This window comes from Spea bombifrons, chromosome 1, assembly GCF_027358695.1.
Source record: "Spea bombifrons isolate aSpeBom1 chromosome 1, aSpeBom1.2.pri, whole genome shotgun sequence".
NCBI lineage: Eukaryota > Metazoa > Chordata > Amphibia > Anura > Pelobatidae > Spea > Spea bombifrons.
This window is the reverse complement of record NC_071087.1, coordinates 65,490,218-65,507,086: the sequence shown is the minus strand read 5'-3', so window position 1 is coordinate 65,507,086 and position 16,869 is coordinate 65,490,218. Positions and strand designations below refer to the sequence as shown.

At 37.3% G+C, this 16,869-nt stretch overlaps 1 protein-coding gene across 2 annotated transcripts in view; it reads left to right on the top strand.

Moving 5' to 3' along the window:
- Positions 1–16,869, top strand: part of LOC128490962 (PH and SEC7 domain-containing protein 3-like) — a 133,037-nt gene that overhangs the window by 87,322 nt on the left and 28,846 nt on the right. For both annotated transcript variants that reach the window (XM_053463127.1, XM_053463118.1), the window contains 2 exons: positions 3,047–3,090; positions 14,527–14,723. In XM_053463127.1, the coding sequence (XP_053319102.1) occupies positions 3,047–3,090; positions 14,527–14,723 (241 nt within the window). The remainder of the gene's footprint in view (positions 1–3,046; positions 3,091–14,526; positions 14,724–16,869) is intronic.

Sequence of the window (16,869 nt, the reverse complement as noted above, 5' to 3'; positions counted from 1 at the left end):
CCAGGGAGATGCTTAGTGTGGCATTTGGGTACAGGTGCTATCCAGATCGTAAATATGGGTCCCTGGGGTGGAGCAATTGGAGAGCAGGGTGGGCCAATGCTCCGTTTCCCCATTTTGTGGAAATTCCATGTTGGGTTTTCCAGGAGGCAAGAAGTCCACAGGATCTGGTCCGGGATTCCTATGGGGTCGGCATCAGGCACAGGTGCTGGACATTAAAAACCCCTGGAGTCTGATACTCAGAGAGACTGTTGGGGGAAGAGGAAGTTCCCTGTGCTCCCAGGGCAAGGAGAGGCCCTGCAGAAGACAATCCCTGAGCCAAGTGAGGCAATACCTGCCTGGACTTTTTTGTGTGCTGTCTGGGGGAGGTTTTCCAGAGCCTGGCGTAGCTGGGTCTGGTTGGGAGGTTGAGGTAGTGGGTGATTAGGCTGGTCAGTGTGGACCAGCATAGTTCAGTTAGACAGGGCTCCAATTGGGAGCTAGGTTTTGTTTTTATGATTTGGTTTTTGGGTGTGAGCAATTAAAAATAAAGCGCTGTTTTGTTACAAACTGATGTTCCTGACTCTGATTGCCCTAGAGGACTGTGCTTAAGACCCCTAACTGTGATGTTTATGGCCCTCGTGCTACAGTGTTTGTCACAATATATATATATATATATATATATATATATATATATAATGTTATTTTTTAATTTTTATATTATATATAATGTCAGGGCTGACTTCAAACATAAAGGGGCAAGCTCACCCCACACACAACCCAATCAAACTTTGGTGGTCTGTATAGCTAGAAACACAAACCTCTCCCATAGCTTCTAGGGCAGCACAAACTTCCACTTATGGACTTTGGCGGGTGCTGGGGAGTCCCTTAGATAAGCCTGGGCTCATGGCAGCTACCCTTTTTTCCCCTATTTATAATCTAAACATTAGATCCTTTGGAGGATGAAGGAGACACTAGTGCAGGGGTGTCCAACCTACGGCCCTCCAGCTGCTGCAGGACTGCATCTCCCATACTCCTCGGCCAGCCCCTTAGCTGAAAGAGCATTCTGGGAGATGCAGTCCTGCAGCAGCTGGAGGGCCGCAGGTTGGACGCCCCTGCACTAGTGAAATGTGACACAAAACTGTCCTTGGTCTTTTCTCATATGCGGTAAATTTTTGCTGGAGGGGTTTTCCACCTGTTTGCCAGCTGGTGAATTGAATCATGGCCATGACAGGGATACTCATCACTCTACTAAAGAGGTCCAGCTCAATCAGATTAACTATTTTAACAACTCAAAATGAAACATTCTGTGAGATAAGGGTCACAGGAAATTTACCCTGTTCACCAAACTTTCTTTTGCCGACATTAGGTCCCAAAGCTATGTGCTAGTTTGTTAATGGATAATCACAAAGGTAATTTCTCAGTTTGAGTAGATAGTCAACAGTTCAATGTAATAAATCAACGTACCCATAATATTTCGTATTGATATGGTATATTTTTTTTCTTACAAAGCAGCAGCATTATAATGTAAAGGCCAGCTTAAAACACAGTTCTGAAGATTTGTTTGTTTCTGAGATGTTTCCTATCAAATGATGAAATGCAAGTATATTTTTCACATGTTATGCCTTTAGGGTAAGCAATTAGGGTTTTTATTATTCTCACTGAAGCAGCTTCCATATCTTGGAATTAACAGGAAGATTTTGAAATCAAATAGCTTTCATGGTGGATGATTCCAGGGAATGTTTCTCCTATACATTTTATTACTTTCAATTTTCTTTTATTCTGGAGATGTTTTGCAGACATTAAAAAAACTTACATTACTATGTGAATTTCCTAAGACATTTTACAGAATATATGTCTATATTTAACTAAAAAGGTTTTAAAAGTTTCGTTTTGCTTTATAAAGACATGTATTTCTTTCTAACATATGGTATGATTAATATATCAACTATTTGGGCTGTATCTTTAAATATTTTTTAACCCCTTAAGGACAATGGGCGGTCCCTAAACCCATTGAAAACAATGCATTTTGAGCCCGAACATGTACGGGCTTTGTCATTAAGGGGTTAAACGATCTGCAACCAATTGAAGAACATAAGCAATAAACCTTACATTTTGTTAGCTAGTGCTCTGCATTAGTTTCCATTTTATTGAAAATGTCTTTGGTTCTTACTTTACAAAACGAGTAGAAATTAATTGATTTTAATAAGAGAAATTGATTATTGAAATATGCTTTGAGTGGGTTTTGTAAAGCAGCCCTGGAGCTGTAGCTTTTTCACGACATAGGTATTTTTTTTTACTGCACTTTAAATGCATATGAAAGGGCTTAAAAAGTACTTTAATTTGTCATTATTGTTCAGGGGCAACCTTGGGACACTGGAGTGATCAACAAGTTGTTGCAGTTGCTTCCCATGAGGCATTAGAGATCTGTAGTCCTCTTGCACAAGTCTTTATCTCATATGGCTCTCTCATGTGGGTGAACAGTGCAGAATGGGATATGACAATCACTCCCCCATTTTTCAGTACTATAAGTCATAGGGGTGTTGCTTAAGGGCGAAGGAGATCGCTAAGCATTAGTTTTGAGTTCATAAGTAGAATTTATGCAAAACTGCTTGTAAGGAGTGCAACATATTGTTTTGTGGAAGCCTTTGATTTCCTGCAAAGTGGGTGGCTGGAGGTTGCCATCTGGCTCTGTGTACTTCCCACACAGGCTCGTCCTCCTCACTGCCCCGGTAATGCATATTGGTGTTGGCTCTGCCCTGATTGTGGCTACCCCAATCCACTTCTAAGGAGCAGGAAGAGCTTCAATGACTAGGGCTAGTAGTTCTCTGTTTGTTTCTGGGAGTGGAACAGGAGACAGGGGATCTTAGTCTGTGTGCACGTGTCAAAGAGACTTCAGATAATCACCTGAAATCTGGCTCTTAAAAACAATTAGTTATGCTGCTTAACACTGCCAAATGGAACGTCCTTACCATTTTCAAATGTGAAACTGAATATAAATGTAGTGTGTGTGTGTATATATAGATAGAGAGACATTATCACTTATTTTCTATATTTTTGTATTCCACAGGCGTTATACAACTCCATCAAGAATGAGAAGCTGGAATGGGCAGCGTAAGTAGTCCTTTCATTAATTTCTTAATATTGAAATGTTCTTGTTAAACAAGTTGTTTTTATAGTTATGGATAGAAACTTTTCGAAAATGGAAAATCATTGATTTTTTACTTACTAATTATCCAAATTTCCTATTCTTTTAAACATATGCATGATCACCTCTGCCTCATCATTATTTAATAGCGCATCTGTTCGGCTGAACACATATAGGGGGATTCTACAGAATTGTAAAGGGGCGCCAATAAAACAGGATGCACATAGCACATTACCTGTAATGGACTGAACGCAAACTTCCCCATAACTGTGCTTGACCACACCTTGAGGATGCAAATGTAAAGTATATGATGTACTTAGCAAACAATGAATGTGATATACTGTAAATATTGTGTATATCTTGTGGCCTTGCTTTAATATGCTGATACTGTAGTTGACCTCTAATTACTCTAAAGATCATCAGTTAACTAAGTGAGGTATGAGTTGAATAGTAGTTTTCAATGTTTAACTGTTTGTTCACGACATACCTGTTGAATAAGCAACACTGCAGGACAAGTAAGCTTGTCACCTTTCTTACCAAGGCACATTAACTTTTCTGAAATGCAACTGAACCCAGGCAAAAGCTGGAAAAACATGTGGAATTAGTGAACAAGAGTATGTGCAGCCAGCCAGCACTTCTGACATGCAAGCTCAGCTCGTTCAGGAAGCGTGGCCAGGCTTATGGCTAAACTAATGTCACTAATCGTCATCGTTGAGTGTTTTCAAGGCATATAGGGCAAGAAATCACGATATAACATTTTAGAAACAGATTTTATAGAAATATACAGTTGTCATGACGTTAATACTGGATTCTATGTATGTAGTAAAATGAGTACTTCAGAAATTATAGGTAGTGTCATAATTATGACTGGAAACTTTTATCACAGTTGTATAAAATCTGATACTCAGTATGAACTGCAGGAATGTTATGTTTTTAATGCGCCGGTGAAATAATATCTATCATTCAGTGGAGGGGGATTAGAGCTTTCTGTCAGCTACAGTTTCTGTCGATATGCTGCTCAAACATTGTGTAGGTGGTCACTGTTATAATAATATACAATCAATGTCATTCACAGTAGCTAGCTAGTAGGCGTCTGTTCCATGAGAGTGATTTAAAAGTTTTATGTAAAAATGTGTCATTTTAACCTCTCTATTTCCAAACGTCCCTTTTTTCTGAAATGTTACTTCTTTCTTTCTAAATAGTAGAAATATTTAAAGTACCACACCTCTTCCTATTTTATTTTTTTAATTAAATAACTAGGCATTATAAGGCTATTCATGGCTCGGCCTAGCATATTTGTGCTGATGGTGAAATGACATCCTGTTCAATAGGTCACAGTGAGGTAAGGTCAGTGAGGTGATCTCTCCAACCAGTCCTACTGACCTGGAAAGAAAGACAGTAGTGCAACATTTTCACTATCCCACATATATAATGGTGATTTGGCAATAGAAGAAAACCTTTAGTTACTTTTTCGAATTAGAAACAACCTCTCCTTTGTGAATGGCTACCATATGGTTGAGTGTTTCAGTTCAAGGTCCATGAAGTGACAGCACTAGCTGTTGTCACATTATGCCATAAGGAGCAATGCTCAGGATATTAGCTTGATGTGACTCCTTCTCTTGTACAATAACATTATTAGTTTCCATAGCAATTGTGGCGGGGAATAGTTTGCTTTATCATAAGCACGATTCGATCAGTTGCAGGTCAGTAGATAATTTTTTACTAGCAACAAAGGTTAACCATTTCAATTCCCAATTGGTTACACATCACTTACTCAGTTAAGCAATTGTAAAATCATGGAAGGAAGTATATTGGCAATGCTATAAATGTTATATATGCCAAAGAAGGTAGTAGTTTCGCTAACTTATATAAAAACAAAGAAAATTGAACCGGTCGGGCTCCATCATCCTAGTAATACTATCTGTCATAATTAGCTGCTGTTTACTTCTAAAATTGATTTATATACCAAGCTATTTTTTCACCATAGAGATATTTAGATATTCCCGAAACAAGTATCTAATGGAAACATATTCCTCCCAGTTACATAAGTCGGGTACCTTTATTAAATATTCATTGTTACACCTGGAGTTTGTAACACAAGACATAGCACCACCAGATAGGTAGCCGTAGTTACTGAAATGTTACATCCAATTTTTTGCAATGTGAATGAAAACCCTTTCTGACTCGTACAATAAAAGTACACACTGAAAACACATCACTGTCCTTTCTTACACCCCAAGCAGAAATTCATGTGTGGATGGAACATCAGTGATCAGACCAAGATTTATAACACAAAATGTTAAAGATGTGCTTTCTTCTCAGAAAATATCTCACTAGCTCTTCAAGATAAAAACAAGCAGCCCAAGTGAACAAAATAAATGGCAATATCAGTACAATCAGTGCAGATAGCTGGCACTACATGTGGATGTAGTTGCTTACTTGGGATAGTGATGTTTATCACGTTCTCATGAGTCAACAATATTGTATTGTCCGTTTAAATTGCTTCTACTGAGCTACAGACCATGGGTTTTTAATATCAAACTTCCTAGTCAACACGATATCATGGTCAGTGGTCGTTGGAGGAAGATAACCCTGTAGGTTGATCCGGCTTCTCAGTACTGCTGCTGAATAGAAGTTAACAATCAGACAGTTACTCTGGCTTTAGTATTAGCAGGTTGGTCTTGGGTGGGATTCAGCTTTTTCACTTAATGTGAAGCTAAGTATCCCCATCCTAGTAGTGTGGTAGATGGTACTGTGTGAGAGCTAGGAATAAAGACAAGTATCTTCCATGTAATGTGTGTTTTTATGACATTAAAGGGGGAGTTTATAGGTGTTTGGGGGCCACTTGGCACTGCTTGTTAATCCCCCCCGGCAGGCAAAGAGTCCCAGTCCCTCGCTATATATGGGCATTATGTATGTAGAGTTTGGGGGGACATCCTAGATACTGTCAAATCTTTCTAATTTAGGGCACAGTTGGTGTCTATCAGTTTTTTTTGTTTTTTTTAACAATTTAGGATCTGGATTAAAGATGCAGATGTCATATGGGTGTCGCTGGCCATAAAGTTCGAGGGCCACTTAGTGATCCTCAGCCCAAAACCTGCTTGGGTATTATTATTTTAACTAAAAATCCTGTATTCAGTGTTTGGTATTCACAACCTGTTCAAAACATTGTTTATTTAAAGATTGTAAGGGACCAGGTACCAGACAGACACAGAAAATTTTAAATATTAGGACCCCTTTATTAAGGCAAAAGCAAGATAACAACATCATTATTCAAAATACAAGCCAGAATCCGCAACTAAAGCAGTACAATGACTTAAGACAAAGCGGGGTCATATTAAATGCTTATTGAAGTCCTTTTTACAATGCCTTTGTACTGTGTATAAATTGGTAAATGAGACTCCTATCTTACAAAGGCTGTCAGCCTATGATTAAGCACCTGAGGGTGTGAAACATGTAAGGCATTGTTTCCTTACAAAAATAAATGCACTTTTTTGCACAAGCTTCTAGTTGCCCAGCATTTCATTGATTGTTGGAGTCGAGTCATATCCTGTTATTTATTTTGTTTATCTACTATTGACTGGGGGAGCTGGTGACTGCAGCCTGCAACCTAAAGTCCAAGAGGGGGCTTGCATCTTGGAATCCAAAGCGAGGATGGGAGCTGTCTTGATATTGACATAATGGTCATCAATTTAGCAGATTTGTTTTAAGGGGACAATGCAGATTCTACTTACCTTGCAAGTACTTTAAGATATTTTCTTTAAACCTGAAACAAGTACTTAACTTTCAGTAGAAGCTGCAGACCCTGCCCCCTCTGTGGTCTGGCAATTCATGCAACTGATTGGCTTTTTGAAGTAGCCAGTTAGCACAGAGATGAGACAAGTGAGCAGTACTCGACAGCCACCCCTTCCAAATAAAGTCCAGAAAATGGGCTGAAAAAACAGGACACTTCGAACAGAGTGCTTACTCATAAGCTATAAGCAGCTAATGAGCTACGGGAAAGTGCTCCCACTTATGGCACATGCGTACAGGACACGCACTGCCGAGCCAGTACTGGAGCTGCAATAAGTAAATCATGTATCAGGATATGTGTTTGGCCTCTCGCATGAGGAAAGTGATTTATCATTAGTCAACCAACCCCTGAGATGAGTCAACTGAGACGAAATATAGTAGTTGTACCAATGGGGAAGACCCAAACCACCTTTCCAACTGGCAAATTCAATAAATAATTACCAATTTGCCTTCTATTACCTGCCCAAATAAATGCATTAACAATAGATTGAAAGTTTTCAAAAAAGATTCTGGGGAGAGCAATCGGAGAGATTTGAAAAAAATAAATATATTGCGGAAGAATCATCATCATTATCAAATGAACTCTACCAGATACATTAAATGGTACATGTTTCCAAACAGATAACTTTTGCACAGTTTTTTGCAATATTGGTTGGATATTTAGTTTAAAGTATGATGTCACCTCACTTATTATTATTATTATTATTATTCTTTTATTTATATAGCGCCAACAATTTATGCAGCTCTTAATACAAAACATATATTATAAGGGGTATGACATGACGAGAATTGACAGACTAAGACAAACTGATACATTAGATGGAGAGAGCCCTGCTCGCAAGCTTACAATCTTGAGGGAATGGGGTAACAAACATAAGGCACAGAGAAAGGGTGAGAGGTAGTGTGGTGGTTGTATCAATGACAAGGAGGTTCTAGCAGATAAGATGGTATGCTTCTCTGAAGAAGTGGGTTTTGAGATGTTTCTTGAATGTTGGGAGGGAGGGTGAATGCTGAAGGTTCGGTGGAAGTAGATTCCAGAGGGAGGGAGGGATTGGTAAATGCTGGAAGGTGCAATGAGGTGAGAGAAGGATGCCTACACCACCACCCGTTTTCCTGTCAGGCCTAGGAGTGTGGCTGAAGTGTAATCCTCTGAAGGAGAGTGCAGCAGAGGCGGTAGTATCATAGGAGGGGATCCAGGTATCAGTAAGTGCTAGGAGGTTAAACGTATGGGAGAGGAAAAGGTCATGTATACAAGCAAGTTTGTTGCATACCGAGCAGGCATTCCATAGGGCACAGTTAAAGACGGGAGGGAGTTTATGGTTGGAGATGATCGGGATAAGATTGTTAAGGTTGAGTTTAATGGTTGACAGTGATAGGAATAGGGAAGAATATGTGGGGGACAAAAGTAGCAGAGCAAACACAGGCAGGTTTCACATATAAAGGTTTAGTGTTGAGGTACTGGGGTATCTGTGACGGTGGAGAGATGGAGAGGTAAGATATTTGGAATGGTTAAATGGGGAGTAATGGGTAATAAAGGCATCCAAAGAGTTGGTGCCCTCTACTGGGATGGTTAAATAGATCAGATGATTAACTGACTATATATTAGAAACACACAGGGGTGGGTTGGCAGGAAAAAAATTCAATTGTTTGGAAGATGGAGGGGTGTATTGCAGGCTTTTTGAGGGCTTTTAGCAAATGTTTGCCAGTGTTTCCAAAAAAAATGTTTGGATTTACCTGCTGACTATTATAGTCACCCAAATCTTCAATCACTCTACTACAACCCTCTATAATAGTTCGTTGTAATAGCCATTTATAATTCAATTTCCATGGGAATCTACACGGGACCATTTGTATACCGAGAATGATCTGAAATTGATTTAGAGAGGTATACTACCCTTTTTACACAACTGGTCAAAGTGTGAGAAACTAAAGCCATATCAATCCTAGACATTGTTCTGATGTTGATGAAAAACACGAGTACTTTTGTTGGGGTTTTGCAAATATTCATTACTTTCAGTATAGACATCAATCCTTTAAATTCTAATACTTTTGATCTATTTATAGAACTCACTGTACCAAATCTATCCAGCTCAGTGTCACAGCAAATGTTAAAATCCCCAATACATATGATTTCTGCCCTAGTATTCAATGATACAAAGTAACAGCACTCGATCAGAACCTCACTATTTAAAGGGAGCGGAATATAAATTGGCAAAATGTGGTAGTTCATACCATAGATGGAACAATCTAGAAAAACATATATGCCTTTCTCATCAGTTTTGGAGTTATTTAAAGTAAATGGTAAATTCTTATGAATCAGAAATGAAACATCCCTTGAGAAAGTAGAGAAAACAGAATAAAACTGGTGGGCTTTTCCTGCAACACAAATGGATCTCTTGCAAAATATCAGAGCACTCTTTCGACTATCATTTGTCCACCTCACATTCCAAGAGAAGATTTTTAATTCCTTAGTCATAACAGTTTTCAATTGAGCATTCATCAGACCTTAACGTCAGATATATAGATCTAAACCTGGGCAGATATTCAGAACACTGAACAATATAATATATACAAAATAAAGGTATCTGCCCCTATCTTCCCCCTCCCACCTCCTATCCAGTCTCCCTTACTGGATTTTGAACCCTTAATCCAAAACATAGTTTGGTAACTACCTCCTCAATGTTCCCTTCCCAAGCTCCACCTTCTGCCTTTCCATAGCTAATATCTAACAACAACAAAAAAAGCACTGCATCGGTACTGCATTAGGGGACTTTGCCTGATAATGGCTAAACTGAAAGTGATCTTAAACTTAAATAACCTCTTTACTTCGTGATTTGTAAAAAAAAATCCATAATGGAATCTGATCATGGAATATGCACCTGAAATGGCATTTTAATGTATTATTTTTTTCTAAATTGCATGCACTCAGCAATATTATTTTATATTAATGTGTTTTTTGGCACTAAAAGGGTTTCAGAAGAGGAGCGGGACTGATTACCGTAAATTCTAGTTAAGTTATGTTCCAGGGCTAATAATATAGCTTGAAATTATTTTGGCGTGTCTGTGGGAATTTGTACCCATTCAGCATTTGTGAGGTCAGGTGCAAATGTTGGATCCCAGAGGTGTTTGAATGAGTTGAGGTCAGGGCTCTGTGGAGGCTACTTGAGTTCCTTAATACCAAACTCCTCAAACCATGTCTTTATGGATTTTGCTTTGTGCACAGGGGCACAGTCATGCTGGAACAGAAAAAGGGCCTTCCCCACACTGGTGCTATATAGGTGTAAGCATGCAGTTGTCTAAAATGTTATTGTATGCACTACCCTTCACTCAAACTAAGGGGCCTAGCCCAAACCCTGGCCATTACCCTTCCCCTGCCAAACTTTACCTTAGGCACTGTGCATTTCCTTAGGTACGGTATGTTATACATGCACTCATAGGATATACTTAACCAAGTAAATAATAATATTATTAAACTGAAAGGGGTCTCTTTGCAAATTCTACATTTTTCAGTACTGGACACAATAAAAAGTATGTAATGTTTTTTTATAGTTTAAAATATGCAATATATAATCATCATAGACCCACCTTATGTGAATTCCATGGTAGCAGCCACATTGACCCCCCCCCTAGGTTCTGCATGATTATTGTTTCACATTAAATTATTCTTCATCTATAGTTAAATTGCTGATAAATGTTGATCGGTTCAGACAGCTTTTGTATGGGTAGGTGAGGAATAAATGAAATTACTTAAGTATGTGAAATTGATTGGATTTGCCAGTAGTCTACCACTTACTAGATTTAGTCATTAGCCGAAGATGATAATATTATTGTGTCAACACAAAAAACCTTGAATAACATACTATTTTAGATTTCATCCTAAGCTAAAATGAGGTGGCATTTTTGGCCTTTTTTATGTTGGCCCAGTGAAAGGTATTACATATAACAATCCATCTTCTCTTGGATAATACACTTAATCAATCCTGCTGACATACTAGATCTCAGCACCTTTGATTTAAATTTGAAACTATAACACTAACTGAAGTAATAAAAGTGCAGATCTTGGTAGTTTTGATAAGAAGATTTAGTTATGCAAGAAGCTGTTAAATCGCCCGTTCCTCTTCAAGTCCACAAGGTTTATGGGGAATTGTTGAGAAATACCAGTAACTGAATCCAGAACTGATAACCCACTGTCGCCTTTTATTATTTTTTATTATTTTTTAGTTTTAGTATTTGTTTTTTTTTTTTTTTTTTAGTATTCCATTGTTAAGCTAATTTGATATATATATTTTGAAGGTGTAATATTTCATCTTTCTCCACTAAAGAGATAGCGGGGACACATTTCCCTTCATTTCCCATGATTTCTTAGGAATGAATATATTGTAATTCCTGCCAAACTCTTCTTACATTGTTTTAGCAATCATGTGAAATTACTTACAAATGCAGTTCCTCTGTGCTACAGTTATTACAAGTATCTTGGGTCAAAATAATTATTTAATACATGTGATGCAGCAGTAAGATGAGGCTCCCATATACAACTGTGCCTTAAAAAAAAGATGGTTATTAATTGTACATTTAAAAAAAAAAAAAATACTTTTCTTTACCTTTATATCATAAGATGCACAGTTTGCCCTAACCTATTCGTTTATGAATGATTCAACTTACTGTGAAATATAGGTTTCCCTACGTAAAGTGTGAACTATGAAAATTGTAAAAATGGAAGGTTAACAATGGAAAACATAAGGAAGATTTACCCATACATCTAGCTTCTAAAAGTTGACTGCCATTGTATTTATATAGCTGTAAATGTTCCTGCTGTTACATGATAAGAACTGTTGCAAACAAATTGTAAAATATGCATTTTTTGGTAATGTTTCCTAATGCCTCGTACATACTTAATACTTAATCATAATCAGCATTTGGAAAGCAAATATAAAGTATGATGATCAGTTGGAGAAAACACACTTTGAGACCACACACAACTCAGATTCATATTAATATTTTAAATAAGTATTACAGTACAATTCCCCCACTATTATTGCTTAGAAGCATAATTTTGAATCTATAGCCACGACAGTAAATGTTAAATAGATAAACTTTATTAAAACATAAAAAAATCTGCATTGAATTTATTCACTAACATTTTTATGTGAACAAATAATATATAATATAAATTAACAGGCTATAATAATTTGCCTGTCTTGTATTTTTTTCACACTACTGTTGGTTTCTGGAGAAGTTTTTACATGCATGTATATTAAATAATCAGTGAAATAATACTGTAACAGATCAACAGTGTCCTGATAGAACATGATCTTTTTTTCAAGTTTCATATTTCACCTGCAGGAAGCCACTTTTATTATTATTTATTGTTTTATATAGCACCATCAAATTCCGTAGCGCTGTACAATTGGTGGACAGGACATAACAAGTAGTTTGTAACATAACAATTTGACTTACTGAGACAACAGTTTACAATCTAGACAAACAAGTTTACAATCTAGAGACTATATATTTTGAATAACATTGTTTTAGACTTACAACATGCCTTCATTTTATAATTGTTATTATAGACATGTCTTCTTAAATACACAGTTCTGCTGTATTTATGTCTGCCTTATTTATGCTATATGCTTCAGATACCTGTATGCTTTACTGTTGTGTACTGCTTATACTTTTATACAGTTAATAAAGTTGGTAAAACTTGGATGCATGTACATTGCTATGAGAAAACAAAGTATTGGACCTTAGATCAGTAGCACAAAGCTATACAGGTCCACTTACTGCTAGTAGTCTTATTACTAATTCTTTAGGATAGCTTCAAAGCGTTTATGTTCTCTCTTTACTACATTTGTCTGTATTACTTCCACCACAAGCCTTTTCCACTACTACTACCATTTCTGTAAAGGAGAATTTTCAGTTAGGCGAGGAGCACCCCCAACTTCCAGCTAGCATGAGATGTGAGCGACCTGAGGGAAAAGTAGTGTTCCTACTAAAAACAAATGTATGTTAAAACACTCTGTAAGTACTTTAACCCCTTAAGTCCCTATGGACATACCGGTACGTCCAAAAAACGCATCCCAAGAATCCCCTATGGACGTACCTGTAAGCCCTGCCCTTCTTGCAGCAGCAGGGCTTACAGGGCATGTGTCAAACAGCCTGGACTCCCCCCCCATGAACGCAGGAAAACTGTTAAATTTTTAAACGCCGATCGGGCATTTTAAAATGCATGATCGCGCGACCAGGCATTCCCTTCTGCGTCGCGTCACTGCTGACGTCACCCGGAAGGGCATCGGAGGACAGGATATTCCCTGCAGACCCTGATGAGGCACAGACACTGTGATCTCTATACAAGTCTGTGGGGAGTTTCATAGAGATCACAGTGTGATCGGTGCAGGGAGGAGAGTGAGAAAACATGTTTCTCACTCTTCTCCCATGCTGAAAAATGAAACGGATAAAAAAATGTTAGCGATTTAAAAAAAAAATCACTAAAATAATACAATAAATAATAAAAATAAAAAAAAAAACAATAAAGTGAGCAAAGTGATGTCATAACATGTTATATAACATGTTCAAGAGGTCCCTAAGAGGACCTCTAACCATAATGCACTGATAAATAAATTAAAAAAAAATACAAAATATACTAAAAATAAACAAATATATAAAAAAGACAACAAAACCCAAAAATAATAAAAAAAACCCTTACATCCCATTGCCCTAACACAACGTCTAAAAAGGGTAACCCTCCTGCCCCTGTTCACAACCCCCAAACCCGTTAAGCCATAAGCATAAAAATTCTACGAATAATGTACATCTTTATAGTATTTCCGAAACCAGGACACCTGGATTGATAAACTTGGAGGGGATTTTCCATCACTTTACCTAATTTTGTGAGGATTCGGAGGGAAAATATATAAAAAAGTTCGCTAGTTTTTACAAAATTTTTTATCCTAAATTTTCAGCTGATCATCTAACTATGGTAGCAAAAGAAAGCTCTCTCTCTCTCCTTGAAAAAACAATATATAGTTTACATGGTTACACTATTCACAGTAAAAGAGAATAATTGCTGAACCGACATACCGCAAAAATGGCAAAATTGCTCTGGGACTTGAGGTGCCAAAAACCCCTGGGACTGAAGGGGTTAATACCTTTTCAGGAACTAAAAAAACCCCACCTAATTAAGGTAGAAACTGCAGCTCTGCAGCTGCCCCCTCTGCCATTCTCTGATTCTTCAAGCAACTAATCAGTGGCAGGGAAGAGCTTGTATTAAGAGTTCTCTTATTAAAATCAATCAGAATCACTGCAACGTTCCCAAAGTCAGTGCTGGATTTTGCAGAATTCCCCTATGCATTTGCAAGGGGGACACCGGAAAATGTAAAGGGACCACACAGCTATCGTTTGCGTTAAAGTACGTATGATAGCTGGAGTGTCCATTTAAATAGGAAGTATCTCCAAATCATCCACTATTTGCACACATGTTTAGTTACCCTTACCCGATCACACATTAATCAACATAAAATGACATCATTTAAATTGTATCTCATATAGTATGTGAATAAGCTTCTGTAGTAAATCTACACATTGAATTTAATGTTTTTTCTTCTGTTCCTTAGTGATGATGTTGATGTTATGAAGAAGTCCCCATCAGACAATGCTGACGACAAACTCAATGGTACTCAGTCAAAGAGTGTAAGTCGGATTGGCAGTAACAGCAACCCTTTCCTGGACATACCACACGATCCGAACGCTGCTGTATACAAGGCTGGGTTCCTTGCTCGTAAAATCCACGCTGATATGGATGGGAAGAAAAGTAGGTTTATTTTGTTATTTCCTTTTCCCACCTTATTGCTAGCAACTAGGGTATTAGAATATGTTTCTCATGCTATTTCTCATGCTATTTTTGTGTTCTCGCCTTTTTGTAATAGACTTACAAAGTATAATCTAATAATGCAATATAATGAGATTTAGGTGTAGAGGTGAAGGTCCCTAAAGTGGGACACTTGTTTGGTAAAGCATGGTTAAATGTGGAACTGGAGCATGGCAGAGCGGGAGCTGTGATTGAGATCTGTGCTCTCAATCTGAGGTCTGTTCTACAGTACAGTGGACTGATCAGGGAAGATCCTTTGATCCCCGACACAAGATAAACACTGCAAAAGTGGGTATGCATTGTGCCTCATCTGCCTGAAACATACAAAAAATGTACTAGGAGCCCATCATGTAATCATATACCTAGACTGTAAGTATTTTCTTTTCTGGCATACTTCTTTATTTGACATTTTTGTGAGAACTACTAGCTTATTTCTGTTTTGAACCCAAGCTACCTCTCTTGCAGTAAATTGCTTTACCTAGAAAACTATTTGTTCGGATTGTATACCAACTGCAATACTGACAAGAGTAGGCACTTTACATTTTGTAAAGGTAACTACTCTTCTGGGATAGATGTCTGTATGAACACTAGAGTTCATGTATAGGGTGAATTTCTGATGCATATGGGTTCTCGTTGCTATGGTGATTGCTCCAATTTTACCATTTTGCACAAGAATGTGTGTATATATATATACACACAAGAATGTGTGTGTGTATATATATATATATATATATATATATATATATATATTTAATAGTCTAATGTAGATATTAGCTATACATACATGTCAGTAAAACATGTTAAGATACAAGTCTTTGTATTTTTGCAGTCAAATCCAGGTGGCAAAAACCTTTCTTCAATTAACCACAATTGACATAGCTACATTCAACCAACAGCTCTACAAAATTAAATTAACAGTGGGCGATAACGTGCATCCATGGATGAGTTCTTCTACATTATAATCAGTGACTGATTGCTTATTCGATTCATCATAATGATCTTTGGCCTTGTGAAGAGGTGGTTAGTGTATATATCTAGAGTCAAGCTTTCATTTAATCGCCACCAGTAATTCTTCATTTCTCACTAAATATCAAACTGATTTCCCCTTTAAAGAGAGCATACAGTAATTTTAGGATTTCTTGTAGGTCAAATAAATTAGTATTCTTGGTTTTGATGACCCATATTAATACTTTTAACACTTTGCTCTGACCTGGCAATTTACGGCTTTTCAACTTTGACTCAATGTAACTGTTGCACTTATTACATCTGTTGCAACTAAGAAAAATATTCTCCAACAATGGATACATCTTTATTTAAACTAAATTATGTCATATAGTGAGACTGGATTGGCAGAAAAAAATCTTTACATTAAGAAATATAGACCAAAGTTAAAAAAAAAAAAATGTCAGAAAAGTGAATTGCCACACTTGACAAGCAATTGTAATACCTTTTTTAAGGTTTTAATACTGTTGCAAATGTTACACCTATTAGACTGCCACCAACATAATTGAAGTGAAATGTGTATGTTTAATCACCCTCTCATAGGTCAACTTTTTGTATAACAATAATAGATATATAAATAATATTGAAAAAAAATTGCACCATCCTTGTTGTGAGGTGGACAGGAACATTTTTTATGGGTGGCAAATACTTTATCTTTGTAGTTTGCTACACAAAGTTACAATTGAGTACATCTTAACTGCTTCCCGACAATGTAAAAGTACCTCACTTTACGCATCAGCAGGGCTAAAACCTTGCAGGCGCATGGGAGATCAGGCCTGGTATCTACCTTGCTAGGTCGGGCCAAATTTTATGGCCCAAAATCTGAGCAATCAAATGTGCCGATACTCAAAGTGAGCACTTTACAATAAAGTGATATAAATGCTACAGTCTTGAAGGGTTCTGTAGCTGATTGAAAACACAAAATCAGCTGCACCACTATCTCACCTTAAAAATATATAAAAGCCCTAAAAAAAATAATCAAATTTTTTTAATGTATGTGGTAAAATTGTGACCTTGTAGCTTCCCCAAAATATGCCAAATCTATTTATGTGTGGCATTAGTGTACTTGAGGAATGTTGTAAATACA